At 34.3% G+C, this 21692-nt stretch overlaps 1 protein-coding gene across 1 annotated transcript in view; it reads right to left on the bottom strand.

Moving 5' to 3' along the window:
- Nucleotides 1–21692, bottom strand: part of PTPRQ (protein tyrosine phosphatase receptor type Q) — a 213419-nt gene that overhangs the window by 167829 nt on the left and 23898 nt on the right. The window contains exons 9-14 of the mRNA XM_055118437.1: nucleotides 18648–18820; nucleotides 9064–9238; nucleotides 7579–7740; nucleotides 7299–7478; nucleotides 6378–6485; nucleotides 5605–5886 (exon numbers count right to left, since the gene is read on the bottom strand). Of these exons, the coding sequence (XP_054974412.1) occupies nucleotides 5605–5886; nucleotides 6378–6485; nucleotides 7299–7478; nucleotides 7579–7740; nucleotides 9064–9238; nucleotides 18648–18820 (1080 nt within the window). The remainder of the gene's footprint in view (nucleotides 1–5604; nucleotides 5887–6377; nucleotides 6486–7298; nucleotides 7479–7578; nucleotides 7741–9063; nucleotides 9239–18647; nucleotides 18821–21692) is intronic.

Below are 21692 nucleotides of genomic sequence, written 5' to 3'. Positions count from 1 at the left end.
CCCTTCAATGAGGATCCCCATCTAACTTGACCAGCATTCATTAATATACTCAGACTAAATACCTCATAGTTACTCTTGATTTTTCTCTTTACTTCCACATTCATCATATTTTACATTAAAAAAATACAAATAATAGGGGCTGGAGCGATAGCACAGCGGGTAGGGCATTTGTCTTGCACTCGGCCAACCTGGGTTCAATTCCCAGCATCCCATATGGTCCCCTGAGCACTGCTAGGGGTGGTTCCTGAGTGCAGAGCCAGGAGTAACCCCTGTGCATCGCCAGGTGTGACCCAAAGAGCAAAAAAAAAAAAATACAAATAATATCATGGTTTTATCTCACAATTCTTCAATGGTCTTCTATTTAAATTGAGTTCCAAACAACTTAGAATGGCACTCAAGGATCCTCATGCTCAACCTCTGTAAATTCTTCCTCATCTTCTAACTTTCCTCATAATTCTTATACCTCAAATGATAGAGATTCTCCATAATTCCTCATTCACATGAAATAACTTCTACTTCAGGGACTTGGAATTTCTATTTCTCCCTCTGGATAACTTTTCCTCCTGACACTTATTTAATTTAATCCCGTATATTATTAATATTGTTGAGAACGATAGCACAGCGGATAGGGCATTTGCCTTGCACACGGCCAACCCTGGTTGGATTCCTTCGTCCCTCTCGGAGATCCCTGAAAGCTACTGGGAATATGCCACCTGCACGACAGAGCCTGGCAAGCTACCCCTGGTGTGTTTGACATGCCAAAATTAGTAACAACAAATCTCACAATGGAGACGTTACTGGTGCCCGCTCAAGCAAATCGATGAACAACAGGACGACAGTGCTACAGACAGTGAGTTTAAAGTCTTCTCAGTAGTTTTCAGTCTTCTACCTAAAATAATCTATTCAATACTCTAAATGCCATCTCTTTTTAAAATATTTTATTCTTGATTGAACTTAGAACTATTAAAGTCATATTGCTTATTTGTTTATGTGTTTATTTTCTGTGACCCTTCAAGTGTATTAAGTTTCAGAAAGGTAGAAAGTTTGTCTTCTTTACTACTGTATCTACAGTTCCTAGTAAAGAGATAGCACAGTATATGGAATCAATAAAATGTCTTTCTACTGAACTAACAAATATGTTTTAGATGCCATACAATATGCTGACAAGAAAAAAAAACTCACAGCTAAGGAAAGTAAATAAGATTGATTGGAAGATTTATATGGAAGAATTTAAAAAAATAAAGACTTTATAATGTTTTCCTTGAATGTTATAGTTCAGTATAATTTGTTATTTTGAAAAATTGTCAGTGGAATTTGACAAGTGGTCCCTCTGGAATTGCAGACTGCCATAGGTAGCCAGGACATAAATATGCATCCCTGACCCAGGCCTGTATCATTCACATTTTTATTCATTTACCCTTAGGGAATAACCAACCCTAGATATTCAGCAAAAGAGATTTGATAACTCTCATATTTGAGAGTATGATGATGAATCTCCTCTAGTTTTCTGAAATAAGATGGTTTCCAATTGTAGAAATGTAGCATAAAACAGATATCTCATTAACAAAATTTTAAAAATGCAATCGGTTAACAGGATGTATCTATTTTAAAATAAAACAAATAATTTAGTTCAGGGTAAATCCAAAGTATGAACCAGTTACCATGAATATGTTCAGATGGTTGTTCAATAGGCATTTTTAGTGTTAAACAGAGATGTGAAGAAATACTATTCATTGCTAAGAACAGTGGATAGTCAGTACAAGTTTTAGTCAACACTAAAGTTACCACCACTAGTATATTATATAATATGTAACTCAGATATATTAAAGATTTACTGTTATGCTATATTTGAAAATAAATAAAATAGAGAAATTACCAAAAGGTAATTTTTATGGGAACTATTTCTTCAAAGTACTTCATGTTAGTATTACATCCTAAGTAAGATGAAATTAAGTTATTTATTTCAAATGCATATTCTCTAAGATGTTCTGCTTAGTTATTTGATTAAAAATGACAAACCAATGATACAAAGAACTCTCAAAACTAAAAAACTGTACCTTCTATACTGAAAATACGCACTAACACACAGCTGCACCCACATATAAGACAAGCTGTGTTAAGCTTTCTGCTTAATTATGAGCATTTTACTTCTAAGTGTGGTAAATGTGATTTTCTAATTAAGATAAAACAGTTAAACAAAAAAATTATTTCTATTTGTTAAGTGGCAGTATTAACACATTACTGAGTTACACATCATTCCATTTCTCGCACAGCATTCAAAAGAGGAGCGTTGGGGTATTTTGTTTTGTTGGGTTTTTTTTATATTTTTATAAGAGGAGACAATGATTTTGTTTTATTTAACCAGAATCTGAATTTGGAAACAGATAGCTGCTCTGGACACATAAAGCTCAAATGACACCTTCAGACACTTTAAAATTTTAGCTTTATCTTTTACAGAAGGAGCAAAGGAAAGTTACTGGCTGGGTATCATCAAACATGATCAAAGACAGTGTTTTTTCGACCCAGGAATAGATGCCCCACTCAAAGATCTGTAGGATATCCTATGAGAACTAAAGGGTAAAATGCACAAATGGGAAGGAGGTGAAATACATATCCCTCAACAGGAGACTAGGAACTGATTCATAGATTAGACTCAGAAAGAAAACACGATCTAAAGAAAGTCCGTGTAAGAAGAAGGCTGAGAAACACTGATAGTAAGACACTCACTCAGACTCTAATATTCATCATAGCACATAGGCCTAGAGAATAGCCTAATTTATAAATGAGAGTAAGAAAATAGTGGTCTGGGCATTGAGCCCTTATCTCCCTTAGTAGGCCTCATTGGCTTCCAGAAGAGCCTAATATCAGGATGACCCAACTACGTCTACACAAATGGGAGGGCTAGTGTGCCTTGACATAAATTTTTTCTTCCTTCTCTTTTAATTTTCTATCTCAGGTGACCTGGATTAGTGGTCAACAGTCTAACCTATAAGTATCAACATTATGTTTCATCTACTGTGTTTGTTTTTATTTATTTACTCAAATATTCCTAGCAATCCTTATACCTAAAATAGTTTGGTTTGTTTTCTAAGGCAACTTCGAAAACTAAACTTCTCACTTTTTAAAAAAATATTTTTTATTTTTTAATTGAATCATAGTGAGAGACACAGTTCTTGTCCAGAGTGATCATTTCCAACTATTATTGTCATACTGGCCCCTTTCCTATCCTAAGTGCCCTTCGCCCCCTCCCCCCCCACCCAACACAGGCACAATTGTGGCAAGCTACCAATCATTCTCACTTATAATTAAATTTCAATTTCAATACTTCCATTCACTTCAAACTTATTACTTCTGACTTTGAATAAAGATCATACAAAAGGTAATAAAATAGTAATTACATTTTTTCCCAATTCTGTTTAAAACTTCATGTATGTAGGGGGCCCGGGCAATAATACAGTGGGTAGGATGTTTGCAATGTATGTCACCAACTTGTACCCTTTATGATCCCTTGAACCCTGCCAGGAGTGTTCTCTGAGCACAGAGTGAGGAGTAAGTTTTGAGCATGCATGGCCCCAAAATTTAAAATAAATAAAATAAAACATCATCTATGTAACAACAATTTTAAAATGTTTCTAAATATTTATTAAAATAAGGCATTTTGATGCTATGGACACTTATATAAGGACATAATAAGCACTTATAACAGCTATGGTCATTACTTAAGCAACAGCTCCTTTCAAATTTGTTACTTTTCTTCTCATGCTGTACATAAGCCAAAAACATTTTTGTGCCAGAAATAATATACTTTAACAATAAACAGAGAGATTATATATTTATATATATATATCTTATAAATGACTCATTTTATTGATCACTTCGAAAACAGCACATATAATGAAAATAAAGAAAATTTATTGTCACATAAATCTGAAGTAGCAATTCTAACTTTATCACTTAATATCCACTAATCAATACTAAATTTAGGGCAGAAATTCCTTTTTCTGTACAGTGTTTTGTTTGTAATAAGGCGTAGCATGTTGTAAACATTTGTTGACTATTTGTAGAAAAAATAACCATAATGAATTTCAGCTTTTTAATAGGCAACAAATATAATAGTGTCTTAATACTTTTATTTAGAATATAAAAGGCAAATATTTTTGTAAAGGTCAATAGCTGTCTATAACATCAATCATATCTATAAAAGATTACATCTTCTTTCAAATATTCATTTTATTACTCTTTTATTCCTGCAATTACATCTATTGTTATTATCTATAGGTACTGGACTGGAGTGATAGCATAGCGGGTAGGGCGTTTGCCTTCTACGCTGCCGACCCGGGTTCGATTTCTCCATCCCTCTCGGAGAGCCCGGAAAACTACCAAGAATATTTCCCCTGTATGGCAGAGCCTGGAAAGCCACGTGGAGATGTTACTGATGCCTGCTCGAGCAAATTGATGAACAACAGGACAACAATGCTACAGTGCTACTCATGAGTCATTTAATCCTATTAATTTGTTACCAATCTGAGGATGAAACTTTCACTCAGCGAAAACCTGCTTTTAGTTACTAGATCCTCAAGGCAAGTTACTAGATCCTTATGGGACCTCATGCATAGCATTTGGGTATAAAATTACTGACATTTTGATTTCATGATTTATATGGCTCAATCAAAAGCTAGTGAATTATTTTCAGTATTTGGGATAAAACAATAATTTTACATTTAGTTCGAAGTTCTCAGCATGCATTACACCATTACCTAAGAGTGATCCCTTCAATATACAGTTATAATAAACACAATAAACAAAGATCAAACAAAATGCCTTGCTTGAAAAAGAGTTCGGACTTGCTCTTTTTCAACACCACTGGAAAAGACAAGTAATTCCTTGCCTGTGTTACTTATTTTATTTATTTATTGTTTTGTGGCCATACCTAGCAGCACTCAGGAATTATTTCTGGCTCTGTGCTCAGGAATCACTCCTGAGGTGCTCAGGGGACTATATGAGGTGCCAAAAATTGAACCCAGTGGAGCACACGCAAGGAAAAAGCCTTACAGGCTTACGATAGCTCCAGACTGTTTTACTTATTTTAGATGGCATATTCTATCCTCATTCACCCAACAACCCATGTGCCATCTATTCAGCCAACTTACTAATATATAAGACAATGCCCACTAGGATTCCCGAGGCATTCCATTCTGTATTACTCAGAACACACACATACAAACCCAGATGCACATACACACATTTTCATGTATTCATATATGCACACACATATGTATTTATGCATAGGGATGTAAGAGATATTTATAAGTGGTCTTAACTATTACATAATTTGAAAGCTTGTTGTATTAAAATCTTTAATTCTCCAGCTCACTCATTTGATGCATTTGCTAATTTTTATTCAGGAGTTCCCTGACATGCACATCAGTCTTTTAAAATTCATACAGCAATTCTGTCCCATAATTTTTCATAAAAATAAATCTTTTCATAAAACAAAGAATAATGAGGGGTCTTCAGTAGTTTAGCATATAAACAATAGGAGAACTTTCAGCTATTCTTAACTCCTTACTGTGTATTACTAACAAAAAAACAAATAAAACTTACCAGTCTCTGAAGTCCTCACAGGAAGTAAAGAAGATAACTGATGTCCAGGACCAACCCTGGTATATGACCTTACAGAAATGTTATAGAGAGTGTAAGGTTTCAAGTCCCTCAAAATTATATCTGTGGTTGAGGTGTTCCATGCGAATAAGGCATCTGTGTTTTGATAGAGGACTTCATAAGCAATAATAATCCCATTGGGTTTCTCGGGTGGTGACCACCTCAAACTTATTTCATGCGCAGTAACATCAAGGATTTCAACATCTTTAGGTGATGATTCTGGTTCTGAGAGAAGAAAACAAAGTTTTGATTCATGTGTTTTTTCATGCACATTGTTTCCAACTACATTGGCATGAAGAAGGTCAAATTATGGAAGCAACACCATTTAATTTTTTCTGTTTAAAGTGAATCTAGGGGCTGGGAAGAGGGTGTAGCAAGTAAAAAGTCTATGCTGGAATGTAGAAGGTTCTAGGCTTAACCCCAGATTCTGCATGCCCCACACTGACAGGAACTGTATGGTGGTGGTTCCTGTATACCCAAGACTCGGGATCCAATTCAGGTACCTTCTACCATGGGGTCCAATTCTGGGATCTCCAACTTGGTATCTTCCATAATTGGAATTTAGTGTTTGGTGCCCAGGATCAAGGTGTCAGGTCTGAAATACCAGGCAAAATATCACCAGGAGTTGCTCCTGGGCCCAATCACCATTGGGAAGATGCAAAAATATTTTAAGTCAAAAAGAAAACAAAGAAACAAACAGAATCTGGCATTCTCACCATCCTCTGGAGTTATCACAAATATGTCATTTTCTTCAGACAAAGAACTTTCTCCAACATGAGTTGAGGCTGTTACTCTCATTTTATATCTTGTATATTTATTTAACCCTGAAATACAAGAAGCAGTTTATTGAAAATACTTAAAAGTCTCAGTGTAGAGACACTAACATAGGCTTGTGAAAAATTATTTGGGAACACTGCCTCTCCAAATCAACTTTCTTATTGTCCCAATCCCGAGAATTTCCTAGACCTAAAAGCCTTTCCAAATTCATTATGTTTTAGTTCTTCCCTAAATTAGATGGTAACCTAAGACTAAAAAAATAATGTTTAGCACACTGCAAGTTGTTTTTGACACCAACAGTTATACTATTGCATAACTTTGATGTTTCAGTTATTATGTCATGACATCAGTTATGATATTTCAGATGGTTTTCACACAGATTCTTTCAAGCCTTTAATACTGAGATAAAAATTTCATTGCAGTATGTATATGTCTATGATAATTGTAACTTGCTTTTTATTTGTAGGCATAAAAGTTAACCAAAAACATATTAAATTAAATTATTTCTATATGAATTTTTGTTTTTTATTTGGTTTGGGGGCCCGCATCTTTTAATTTCAGAGACTACATCTGGCTCCATGCTCAGACACACCCCTGGCATTGTTTGTGGGATCATATGTAGTACCAGGATTCAAACTAGATTTACATCACTCACAACTTCCTGCTAGACAAGTGCTTTAACCTCAGTACTATCTCTCCAGTTCCTCTGTATGTATTTTTTATGTTTTACCAATACAACTTTAGTGATGCAACACATGTCCTGCAATGCTTAAGGCACAGACAGATGCATCTTTTCCATCAGAATTGGAATGTTAAAAATAAACAACGGTTCAAAAAGAAAAAAAACAGTTTTGTTGTACCTGTTATGAGGAAGCTGTTGTCAAGAGTAGTCATCTGGAAGGCTCTCTTTGTATCCAGTTCCATTGCATAAATTGTATAATGAGTTATTTTTCCATTTGGAAACTCAGGAGGATCCCAATACAACAAAATTGATGAAGAACTAATATTTTTATAGTTAATATTTTGAATGGAGCTTGGCACTAGAAAAAGAATGAACAATTACTGTGAATAAAAAAGGTGCTTCACAACATACAAGCGAAATATTTGCGGGTAATTATTTTCAGGGAGACACAATCTTACCTTGCTCACGTGTTCTAACACTGAGAACAGTTGGCGGTCCTTCTCCCATGATGGTGAAAGCAGATACACTAATCATGTGCTCAGTGAAAGGTACAAGTTTCCCGATAACATAAGACAGCTGTTCAGCAGTAATGTCAGTGATATACTGATTCCTAGTAGTTCCTATTTAAAATAAGTTAAAAATAAAAGTTGGGTTTATAGAGTTATTTTTGTTAACAGGGTGAAATCTTAAATTTGACATCAGTAATTTTAATATATGTATGCACTTCTTTATACATTATGTGTATGGTTATGAATAAATACGCTTAATCCTCTAATAACGTTTAGACTTTGTTTTTGTTCACAATATAGTTTTTCTGGCTTTTACACTCAAATCCCAGACTATGAGGTTAATGTCCCAAAAACTTTCTAAAAGAGACTAGTTAAGAAAACTAGAATGAAGCAAATTATATCAAATTGAAATATTATCATATTACTGCTATGTTGTACTTGAAAGTTATCAAGTTAATTTTTTATTTGGAGTCAAAATGTGCCTTATCAAGCCTAAACCAAGCAATTCCTTATACCAAGCATGCTTGGACACCTGACACCATCAAGGGTTGCACAAACTGTGAGATTTCTTTTCCTTTTAATTTAGAACTTGTGCTTTCAACCATGTTACTTAACAAGTAGGCCAAATGGGAAGTATTTGTTTAGAAAAAATGGGGCTCTCCGTTTCTGGGATTGTCCTAGAATCCTTTGTGCACTATGCACATGCATACATAAACACAAACATATGATCAGTGAAAGGATAAAAACATATATCAAATGTATTTTGAAATTTTGACTAATTTTACCATCAAAAATAATGTAGTTCTTTTTATTCAGAATGAAACAAAAATCAAAGGCAGTGAACAAGTATTTATTGCATTTAACATTTTAGAAAACCAGCAAGATAATTTAGAAGTCATTCTACCTTGGCCATATATAACACTATCCTTTTAACAATGTTAAGATCCACTGACCCTGAAGCACAAGTGTATACCCTAATGACATCACCACGTTGTTGGGGTCACCTACACCTGTTTATCACCCCATGCGCTAGAGTTGTAACTTTATGACCTATTTACCTTACTGACATTTGAAAACCTATTAGTCAAAAGCTGCAGAGAGTGTGAGGCCTGTAAATGATTTGAAGATATGTTAATCCCTTCCCATCACACCTGCTTTGGCAACTGTAATAACTGATTGTCTATGCAGCTTGGCCAAAGACTCTAGGGTGCTACTTTCTTGGGGAGGAAGGTCAAATGGGTTAGGAGGGGCCAGCTCCTGCCTGTGTGGCATTTCCATTTGCTACATGAGGTTATCCAACAGTAAAAAAAGAAAAAGAAAATCTGACTCCAGCCCATTAATAATTCGGCTGAACTCTAAGTTAGGGTTCATATCTCTGCTAGCTAGGACCAGTGACTTAAACAGACCCTGCAGGGCATAAAACTTTGTACCTACCCACATGCTGGTCTTCAGCTCTATTTCTTGCAGGAAAGTGGGTATGTGGATGACTGTTATAGATAACTGAAGCGAGTGAATACAGGTCGGAAGACAGCTCCGCCGAGCCCTCGAGTAACTCTGCCATTGACTCCACTACGTTCATTTTTTCTGGAGCCAGGGGGTCTTTTAGATACTGTAATTAAAATCAACTATTTACAAAGATAACCCTGTGACGATGACACATGAGTTCAAATCATGCGTTTTTTTAAAAAATTAGAAAATGGAATCATGCCCTTTAAGAAAGTAAATGTTCATTGTGTTACATTCTAAGGTTTATAGTGACAAATCCTTCATCACTTTAACACATTACTATTACTATTTTTATTATTTCTACAACCCAAAAGACTGGTTATAGTTTCTCTATGGTAAAACTAGACATTCATTTATGTATTATGTAAATATTCAACTCATGTCATATATGCATTCATACTACACAAGTTGAACGTTTATTTGTATATATATATATGTATTCAGTGATGAGTTAAACATTTTCATATTTTCTCCCAAGAGGTATATTTAAGGACTGCCTTTATATTAAAATGTTTTTCCTTCGATCTCTAATTGTCCTCATTGTATACCAAGTTGCTATAGGCCTATATACATGCCATCTTGATTCACGCTGTTAATAAGAATTTCTTTTTTGTTAGATGAAATTATAGCTGTAAATAAAACCAAATGGCAAGAGTTTTTAACAGGGTTCACCACAAATATATCAGTACTCTGTACGTAAGGTTTATTTTACCTAAGTGTCACTGCTTCATAGAATAACATATTTCATGACTATCATGATCTCCGAAACATTGAAATGAAAGATCTAGAGTAAATTATGGGTAAATGCAGTAGAGGTTTATGATGAAATAAGAAGATGATTCTCTCCTACTTCCTCCCTACACAGCATAATTGAAACAAAATGAAAAAAGTGTTTGAATCAAATAATATCAAATATTTTATGAGCATTGCTCACCTTGGAAATAAGGCTAAACAACAAAGACAAGTGTACTGTGTATTTTAATTAAAACACACCTACCAATGTAGCCTTAGAAGATTTTCAGAGAAATATGGATATGATCTCAGTAATTAGATCATACTGAGTACATTTATAATTTTGTTCTAGTAATCTAATTATTGAATAAATTAAATGTCCATTTTTTTACAGCTCTCAGCTTACGCTTATGGTAAGTAGGAACAAAGTAATGTGAATATTGAAATTTATTTTAAAGTAAGCTTTCATCGACAGCAAAAGCAGGAGACAACTTAGGTAGGAGAAGCAAGTTACTAAAAATATTGAGTAAAGGTAATGAATGTGTTATATTATCAATTTTACACCCATGTGAAATATGTTTTATATTTTTACTTTTTCTAATTTAAAATATAGCTTGTATTATCTATTTTGTACTCATTTAAATATATTTTATACTATGTATTTTTATACCCATTTGAAACATTCCAAAATAAAATTTTTTGAGAGAAAACATCAAGAATGGCTCTCTTTAGGTAAATAACCTTGCAAATTTGCTTCAAAAATCACCTCCAAAATTTCCTTATTTAAAAAAAAATTTACTTAGCCTCTATTTCATGCTCTTAAACTCCCAGAATTTATCCCTAATGTTGATGCTTACATTTTATTTTTAATTTTGATAGAGATACTTCAGTTATCTTAATTTTTAGGTTGCTTTTACTCCTAAAGACAAAATCGTGTTTTCTATTACATAGTAATATAAAGACCATTTTTTTTACCTTAAAAAATAATAAGTGCTCAGGAAAAACATGAAGAAAGAAAGACATTTTCACACAGTTTACTTATTAAACTCTGCATAGAGACATGTTGTATAAGAATAATATTTCTGAGAGATAAAGAAATAGAAAAAATTCAAGAAAAACTTCAGTACCTCCAAAATCATAATAAAAATGAAATGATAGAAGTCATGTTATATCTTTAGCCAAAAGCTGTTACAATGAAAATCAAGGGACACCTGTAAATGTGTTATAAAAAGGCCGTAATAAGTCTGAAAGGGAACACTCAATGGGACCAGTCAGAGGCCTTCTGCCTTCCAGTGGCTCACTTCTGCCCTGGCCTCCATAAGGAAACAGCTTAGGGCATGAATCACAAACATAATTTAGAGATGTTCTGGTATTCCAGTCAATAGATTATGCCTGAACCACACAGCTGTTTCTACTATCAATCAGCCACCCTTCGAGAATCTACTGTTGAGAAAACTATAGAAGGTATAACAGGGTCGTACAAAGAAATTCCTTCTAAACTATGACTTTTATGAAACCTCAATATTTTATACCCATGGCATATAAACTACTGAGAGTTAAACCACAGAACCCCACCAATTAACTAAGTTTAACGTCTCCCTTGATAAATCAATATTTCAATGAAAAAGTGGACCTGAATAATTTCAACAATCTGAATCGCTCCCAGATTCTCAGTAGAAAGACCTTTCTTAATTGGGGTATGATTTGTACATAATGTTTTTGTTTGTATTAATAACTCAAATGTTACTAATTATCACCAAGTATATCATGGTGTGAATATTTATCACACTTAAGTCACAAAAATTTCGTTAATAGAAATTGCTCATTTTGGTGGTTAGTGTGGAAAGAAGTCATACACCATGAATTAAAGTCATACACCAGGAACACTTATAAACCAATATAATTCAATATATATTTAAGGCACTGTTAGATTTTACAGAAGACAAAAATAATTCTGTTAAGACAAGAAATGATGAGAATCACAATTTAAGTGAATAATGGTGAGGGACAGAGAGAAGCAGTCATGGAAATGAAAATAAAATAGTAAAAGGACAAAATTCCTAAAGGTTTTGTATGCATTGTTACTAAGGATTCTTAGCTTCAGCACTGCTGACTATCCAGTGACAATTTTGTCTTCTAAAGACTTGGTTTAGCAGCATCCCTGGGTCCTACCCAACCCACTGGAAGCATCTCCCAATTGCGACAATGAAAAATGTCTCCAGAGACTGCCAAATGTCTTCTAGATAGCCAAATCTTGTCCCTGGTTGAAAACAATTTAGTGAGGGAATGTCACAATTCATCAACATGAAAGGCCTCTTATATGCTACCCAGGAATCTTTGGAATTTATGTGAAAGAATTAGAAGTCTTTAGAGTTAAATTCCAAATCCACCTGAATAAACCAACTTGGTTCTACATGAAATAATCATTTTTATAGCGAATGTAATTTTACTTATTGGTATATTCTATTCCCATTAAGTTAGATTCAAAGTCCACTTGATTGAACTAAAGAAAAGTTTGTGTTATTTTAAGAAATACTTCTATATTTATTTTGGACTATTATTGCATTATTTATACTGTTCCAAGTAGTGGTCAAGAGAGAAGTTTGCAATTAGTATGTTTGGAAACATCCTAATGGTTGCTATTCAACTTATTTGAGTAAACCACTCATTGATTCTTGATTCTCTTTACTTCTAATGATCAATGAAGTTAAATCTCAAAAATCTCCACACTATTCTCTATTCTCTAATCCTGTCCCACCTTATTCCATAACAATTAGATAAGAATTTGCCTGGCTTTCTTCTCATATTCACTAGTGACAAGTATCCATAAACTTAAGTAACATGTTGACTCAAAGGATGTAACTATAAATCTCAGAATATTTTTAGCAAATTGACACTTTTTAGGCAAAAATAATAATATCTAAGTTTTACTAGAACAATACAAGATGACTATTCTACTAGAAGAACAATACAAGAACAACATAAACCAATTTGTGAGACTCAATTCAAAAAGAGTAGGTGGGGAAATGATCAGGGTTTTTCAGATTTCATTTCAGTGGAATGAATCTCCCCAAAGTGTTCATTTCACTCTTTCACTAATAAAATAGGAAATTTACAACAAAAGAAAAGAAAGGGTCTATTCTAGTTAGCTCCAGCAAACTATATATGTAACATTTTATTCAGCTGTATAAGATGCTTTCTAACAAGTATAATAGACACAGGGAATAAAGAGAACCTAAGACCCAAGATTGGCTAAACTTTAGTTTAAGCTAAACTTTTGAGAAAGCATAGCCATTGTCTTCAAATGATAAAAAGTTAAATCATCGTGCATTATTGTTACTACTGCAGAGTATAATTTAAAGCTACTATAAATCTAAATATTATAAAATGACAGCATTTATTATAGCCAAAGGGATAAATATTAACTACATTTATAGTCATCTGTTCCAGTTCACAAAAGTAATGACATAAGAAATAGAATTGGAACATTTCCCTGTGCAAATTCCAAGCACAGAGCCACTATAACCCACTGTAAAGGTACAGAGAACAGAAATAGGGCATATTGGTAAATATTTTAATTCAAAATAGTCAAATGATAATTTCTTATTCTTCTATTTTCTCTGCCTAACAAGATTTCTAAGAATTTTCAATTACTACTAAATGCAAGTCTGAGATCCTAAAGATGAATGTTTAAAACTTCTATACTAGGAACTATTTTTAACAGAAACCAAGTTTTTAATAATGAAATTCTATTGTGAGATTCACATGTAAATTTAGACATAGAAATTAAAAACTTTGAAATTCAACTTTCTCTTGTATTTTTTCAAACATTTGAATATTAAAACCAAAACTAACACATATTTCAGCATGCTGACTTAATGCCTTACATTTATTTAAGGAATTAGCAGGGGTCATTTTTATAATTTTTAGAAATTACATTTATAAAAATAAATATAAATAAAGTTTGTGGTATCAGATCAAATCTCACACAAAATGATAGCATATGATATTATTTCTATTTTGTTTTATTTCTTTGGGGGGCCACCTCGTACAATGCTCAGCAGTTACTCTTGGAACTCAGAAATTACTCCGGTGGTGCTGGGGGACCAATATGGGATACCTCCTGTCAATTAAAGTCATGCGGGCCATGTGCTAGGCAAGCATCCTAACCACTGTGCTATCACACTGGCCCTTGCATGTAATATTCTTAACACCACACCAGAACATCATATACCTTTGACAAAAATAATGTGAAAATGACAAGAATTTATAATAACAGCAAAAATTAAAATCTCCTAACTCCTACTCATATACGAGAAGCAACACTTTTATTTACTTGTGCTTTCAATTTTCATGACTTTTGCTTCTATGATTCATAAACAGTATTCTTTATTTTTTTCTTTTTTCTTTTTTTCTTTTTGGGTCACATCTGGCAGTGCACAGGGGTTACTCCTGGCTCTGCACTCAGGAATCACCCCTGGCGGTGCTCAGAGGACCATATGGGATGCTGGGAATCGAACCCAGGTCTGCCGCGTGCAAGGCAAATGCCCTACCTGCTGTGCTATCACTCTAGCCCTTAATAAATAGTATTCTTAAACTGATTTGTCAAGACACTTATTGAAGAGTATAACTATTAATTTTCTGCTATGAAACTGAATTAAATTATTAACATTATTATATTTACACCTTTCTATATATTTTTCCTATCTATTATTGTTTGTTTATATTAATTAAACAACATGATTAAGTCAGAAACTCTAGACTTCTAAGCTATGGAAGCTGTGAGATAAAAAGTGTGAGTTCAAACTAAATATGAGACAAATTGCATCACAAAAATGGAAAACTAATACAGTAAAAAAACAACAAAACTCCAGACAGGAGGCTTTTTGTATCTCCTCTGGGGTAAAATAGAAATGCATGCCATTATTTGGGGGGCAGAAATAATCGGTACAAGTTGCTAAGTTGAGGAGCTATTGAATGTTATGTATGACCAAAGTGAGAAACTATTCCAAAGTCTCAAGCCTTATTGAATGAATAGATAAGTTGTCACTATTTGATAGACAAATACCAGACATATAAACACTTACTGAAACCTTAGATAATGACCTGAGGTTAGGGCTTTGTGGTGTGCTCAGTTCAAGAGATTAGTGAATTCTAAGTCTGTGTGTGCTCTCTAGCTTTCAAATCAGACTCTTGAAGTTCTCTCCTTAACACAGAGACTATGAATTCCTTAGAAAGACTTTCATTTTGTATGTCCGTCACAGATTTTGTCATTGTTCCAGGATATCTTTTCCCAGTTCACTTTATCTTTGCTTGGAACTGAGTGCTGTTATAATCATGAACCAAGATCTGTTAAAACCAAGGATTCTTGTTTTATTTTCTCTTATAAGGCACTGGAGAGCAGGTGGCAGGTGAAGATGCCGTGGTTCCTGCGTGAACTCTGTCACAGTACTTTTATTTAGTAATGCAGAGTGTCACTGAGGAAAAGCAGCATGGAAAGTAGAAGAGAAAAAGGTCACACAAATAGGAAGCAGTGACAGAAATGATGAGATCATCATAGAAATTACGATGAGGTAACTGAAAGCAAAACACTCAGAATATCTTTACAAACGATTCAAAAACTGCACAGTGCATAGGTTTTATTTAAAAAAGAATTTACTTGCATGAAGCCAAATTTTTTCAAGTCATAATTTATAGCAGGAGGAAGTGTTTGTGAGTGAATAGTTGCTTCAAAAGCTAGAGTGGCTAGTAGGGGTGTATTTTGGAGAAGCCAGACTGTCTTTTGTAATGCTAAAATTACATGAGCAGTGATCACCACAATTTTCACAACAAACTTTCAAGGATACAAAGAACTCTTGAGACAGGAAGTAGAGACTGCACAATGAAGTTTGAAGTTAAATTGAAGTCCCCTTCTCCAGGGGGCTGGATAGTACAGTGAGTAGGGTACTTCCCTTGCTACACAGCCAATTTGGGTTCAATTCCTGCCATCCCATATGGTCCCTATGACCTGTCAGGAGTGATCCCTGAGCACAGAGCCAGGTATAAGCCCTGAGCACTGAGCCAGGTATAAGACCTTAACACTGTGGGACTGTGGCAGAAAAAATAAACAACTAATTAAAATGAATAAAGGACCCTCACCCTAAGAAAAGTACTGAGAATGAAAATGATAATAAATATAGTACATGAAAGATTTTTTCATTTTATTTACTCCCTACTCTGTAAAATGGATACATAACACTTGTTTTAACATACAAAGACACCAAGTCTCTGAAAGTTCATTTTTCCAAAGTCATAGAACTAGAAGAAACCTGAGTCAGGGCTAAGCACCCAGGTACATTTGGACTTGCAGTTCCAGCCATATCTCTCTCCCCAAAACATATGCCTAAGTTCTGAGCACAGGGAAGCAGAAATATCAGTAACAGACCTGTTCTAATGAGAAAGATACCATCACAGATATACAGGGAGGAAAAGATAAGGCAACTAATATTGAGTTCCAATTAGGGTGAATGTTGCAATGCTATGATTAACAATCACCATCATTCTAATTATCATAATTTATCACAACCTTTAGCACATGCCAGTGACAGTTCTAACTCTACACAGTAACTCATGAAATCCTTATTATCAAACCTTTACTATGGGGACAGAAATTCTTATTTTAGAGAAAAATATTCAAGAGGGCAAGCAAATTTTCTTCAGGTGAAATGAATTTACCAATTAATGGTTGACAAGTGAACATGCCCTTAGTCATAGGTAGTTAAAATTTTTAGCTGCAAAACCAGGATTTAAGTAAATATATTCTCCTAAATTCACATTTTTTTAAAAAAAATATTTTTTTAGTAATAGAACCCAATATGGGTTCACATACTTAATCTTTCTTCTGTGAAACCCAATAGTAACCAAATCAGGAAATCTAAATCATTATTTTTAGGGACCAGAGCTACAGTACAGTGACCAGGGTGTTTGCCTTGCATGTGGCCTATCCAGTTCAATCTGCAGTAGACCCAGTAGTCCCATGAGCCCACCACAGGGATTTCTGAGCATAGAGCCTGGAGTAAGCCCTGAGCAACACTGAGTGTGGCCCCAAAACAAACAAAAGTCCATATTTCAAGACAGCAAAGCTCACTTTCTTTCCACTATATTAGAGGGATTACAACCACATAGGTAGAGGCAGGATCATAGAGTAACATTTCCTGAGCCTTTTAGATTGGTGGTGGAGCACTGGAGGGAAGAGGTATGGTTAACCATTTAATAGTCATCATCAGTAGAAGTAGTTGTCATCAGCAGAAGTAGAAGACCCTAATCCAATTCTAAAAGCACTAAATATCTAGTTTAAGACATTCTCAGCAGAAACAAAGAGATGAACTTTTTTTTTGGAGGGGGAAAGGGAATGGCCATATATATTTTTTTAAATTTTTTATTAGATTCACTGTGATGTACAGTTACAAACTTATGAACTTTTGTGTTTGCATTTCAGTCATACAGTGATCGTTTTCCCATCCCTCCACCAGTGCCCATTCACCTCCACCAATGATCCCAGTTTCCCTCTCACCACCCCCACCCCATCCCCACCACCCCACCCTGCCTCTTCTGCAGTGCATTCTTTTGTTCTCTCTCCTTTTGGGTGTTGTAGTTTGCAATAGAGGTATTGAGTGGCCTTCATATTCGGTCTATAGTCTACTTTTAGTTCACATCTTCCAACCCGCATGGGTCCTCCCAACATCCTCCACTTGGTGTTTCCTTTTCTATCTGAGCTGCCTTTGCCCCCAGCATGTGAGATTGCCTGAGATATGCAAGTATCAAATAAATAGTAGCTCAACATTTTTTGTAAACAAGAAGAGTCAACAGAGGACTAAAACTTATCTCCGGGTGCAAAATGGTGAGCAGGTGCAGAAATTTCCTGAGGAGCAAGAGTGTACTGAACATGTAGTAAGGTCAACTTTCATGATGTTAAAAGTAGATGGCTGAGGTGAGAAGTATAGTGGATACATACACACAGCACAGCTAAAAGAAGTCCTGACGCTGGACAAAACAAAAGAAACCTGTCTCTACGCTGCGGATACTGGTTCTAAGTGCAATTTTGGGGGTTCTCTGGGAGTAGTCATTATCTGGATGTGAGTAGCCTGGAGATTTTATGAGATCCTTATATGTAAGGGAGGTGAATAAACATAGTGAAGGGAAACCAGTGCTGCAGGTCCTAACAGAAACAATGGGAAATGACAAGACTTTTCTGGGTGAATAGAAGCAAACAGTATCCTCATATTTTATATCTACAAAATGACAGACCTCTTTAAGTAATTTGATTTCTCTAATTAAATCTGTTTGATTTTATTTTAATGTGGAAACTTAGAAATTTAGCTTATGAGAACTAAATAGGACATAATCATCTATTAATAAAAGTTATGAAAATTACTGTGCCTTTCACAGGCAATTGTTCCAAATTGATAGAAGTCCTTATATAGAGTACATTAATCTAACAGTGGTTTCCAATCAATTCATTAATGAAATTATCATAAGAATATTCACTTATGGAAGTATTTTAGTCCTGTGTAATTGCTCAATTAACATTTTTCATACACCAAAAAAGACAAATATAATTAATATATGTTGTAAGATGCAAATATCATTGAACTAGAATAACAACATGCTCCAAACTTATTTCATTTGTGTAATAAAGCTTTTCAAATATTTTATGTTCAAATAGTAGCAGTCTCTTTCAAGTTATCTGGGCAAAACTAAATACAAAGAACTCTCTAAGATGTGAAATAAAAATGCAATACCTCATCTATTCCTGTGAGCAAAGTATTCTCCAAAATAATGCCTGTCTCGGAAATTGTCACTTTCACTCGGTATTGGTTAATGATTCCATTTGGTTGTTGTGGTTTCTTCCAAGTGATTCTTATTTGTGTGGCTTCTACTTCTGCAAGTTGTAAATCAAATACTGCACCTGGAACTAAAAGAAAAAAATTAAAAAGGTGAGGAAGAGGAGTTTCAAATTTTTTAAAAAATCTCAAAATTCAAAATTCAAGATTTCAAATACATAAGCAATTTTATTAGAAAGTTTGTAAGCAATTCAAAAAATGGACATGATTTCAGTTAGTTACACATATAGAATTAAATTCCTGTACAGTTTTTTCTTAAGGAGAAAATAAAAATGACTAACATTGAAAGAGTAAAATTCCCTAATAAATGATAATTATGTCTGTTTACAGCTGTAAGAAATAATTTGAATAAGGAAAGAAAATTTCTGAAGAAACGATATTTAGTGATAAATTTAACTGAACACAAAATCATATTTTTTTATAAAATGATGGCAACACATAACAAAATAATTTTCAGAAAACTAAGGCAATGAAACGTAATTGGTTAATTCACTTAGGGTTGTGTGTGTGTGTGAGTGTGTGTGGTGTGTGGTTATGAAAATTACTTTGCCTTTCACAGGCAATTGTTCCAAATTGATACAAGGCCTTACATAGAGTACATAAATCTAACAGTGGTTTCCAATCAATTGGTGAGTTTGTGTGTGAGTGTTGATGGAGATCTAACTCATGAAAGACATGTGCTCTACCATTCCCCATATTCCCATCCCAGCCCCCTCATTTGAGCTATGTTTTTATTTATTACATTAAATGATAGAGTTTACTGCTTTATACTTCATACTTTGTTTGGTTGTGATTTGGGATTACAAAGAGTAGCATTCAGGACTTCCTCTCAGCTCTTTGTTCAGGAATTAATCCTGGTGGTGCTCTGGGACCAAATGAGATGCCAGGGACCAAACCCAAGTTGAACTCATGCAAGGCAAGCATCTTACTCACTGTAGTATTTCTCCAACTAGGAGTTGATAGATGACTGCCTGTTAACCTTACAAATTTATTATGTGAGTGAAATTTCACATGACCTCACTCAAAACAGCAAGGAAAAAATTACCATTACTATATGAAATAAAGTGTCAAATATTTAAACAAGGTTACAAAGAGACCATGAAGGACATAGAGAAAATCTGCCAGTTGCATAGAACCATGAATAAGTATGTACCAAATATAAACAGAATGAATTTTGTACACTTTTTCTTTAGAATTCACTGTGGGATCAGAATAGCTAATTTATTTTCTATTCTCTGTCTTCATATCTATAAAATAGATATATAGATAGAAATATATTTTATTACTATGCAAAGTTACTATACTGAACAAAGGGCTCAATATAATTTATAAAATGTTGATTTTTTTAAAATGACACGAAAGTTCATGGGTCTCATGCCCAAAAGAGGAGAGAGAAGGAGAAAGAGAGAAAGAGAGAGAGAGAGAGAGAGAGAGAGAGAGAGAGAGATGTAAAGTGTCTGCCATAAGGACAGACTGGATGAGTTGTGGAGGGGGCGAACTGAGGATTTTGATGGCAGGAAATGAATACTTCTGAAGGGATGAGTGTTGGAACTTTGTATGAATGAGGCCCAATCGTTAAAAAATTTGTAACTGTGTATCTCATGGTAATTTAATTTTTAAAAATTCATGGGTCATTATTTAAGCAAAATAAATCAGAGGGAGAAAGGACAAATACAGGATGATCTCATTCATGTGTGCTACAAGGATAACAAAACTGACGATATATAATGATGACAAACTCTTGGCCTTTGATTACAAAACTATAAGTGTGGGAGAATAGGGGGGGGATAGAAAAGGTGATTAGTAGTGGATATAATAACAGTGATCCAGTCTTTGGCACTTCAACACAAGGTACAGGAAACTTGTACTTTTAGTAACTTTATACATAAAAGTTTTGTACATAAATGTTAATACTACTGCAACCTTCTTCAAATACAATAAAACTAAAAAGTATTACATTGGACTTCATAATCAGGATGAAGTAATACATTGAATTTATTTCTCCAAGCTTAAATATTTCACATGAGTACAGGCTTAGCAGATTTTAATCACAAAAGAGACAGAGTAAGGTTTAATATAATTATTTTCCAGAAATATAATTTAAACTGATAATACAGTTAGACTTAAGCTAATCATGGGTTAAACTATGGAATTTTCATCCAGTAGTCTGAATGATTTTCCTTTGTCTCTAAAGTAATCAGGGAAAAGGCCAACCAGATGTGATAACAATATAAACTTTCTCAGCATTTGTTGAATACTTAACAGTAAGATAAATGTAAGGTAAGATATGCTCAAATCCAAGAGCATATTATTTCATTATTTCAGCACTGGTAAATCTGTGCTCAAAACTTGGAGATCATAATAGATACAATTATAATCTACTAAATTTCAAATGTTTTATTCTTGAGTGTCTATAGAGAGAGAAGGAGAAGTTTTTAGATGGATATCACAAGGAAATTTCTAATCTGAAGAAAAAAAACCATTTAACCAGTCATGTAGGAAGAAGAGGTCCCAGAAAGATAGTACAGAAAGTGAGATATTTACCTTATATGTTGTTAACCCTGCTTTACTACCTGGCGCTCTTTAGAGTATTCTGAGCACTGCCAGGAGTCACTAATGAGGACAGACTTGGGAATAACCCTTGAATACCACTGGGTGGGGTCCCCACCTCCCACCAAAAAAAAAAATCAATAAAATAAGAAAAAACAGCCAGAGAGATAGCTCCATATGGTAGAGCATGTGCTTTGCATTTGAGAAGAAAGAGATTCAATTCTTAAAAGTGCATAGCATTCACTGACCACCTCCAGGTATAACTTTGTTGTCCCCTAATATTACCAGGCAAAATACACAAACAACAGGCCCACACTAATAAGGGAACTATCACTGAGAGTGGCATCTCAGCTCTGAGCACTACTGGGGCTCCCAAACTTTAAAAAATGCAAA

The sequence above is a fragment of the Sorex araneus genome, chromosome 10 (assembly GCF_027595985.1).
Source record: "Sorex araneus isolate mSorAra2 chromosome 10, mSorAra2.pri, whole genome shotgun sequence".
NCBI lineage: Eukaryota > Metazoa > Chordata > Mammalia > Eulipotyphla > Soricidae > Sorex > Sorex araneus.
Note: the sequence above shows the minus strand (reverse complement) of the source record. Positions and strands in the feature narration are given on the sequence as shown.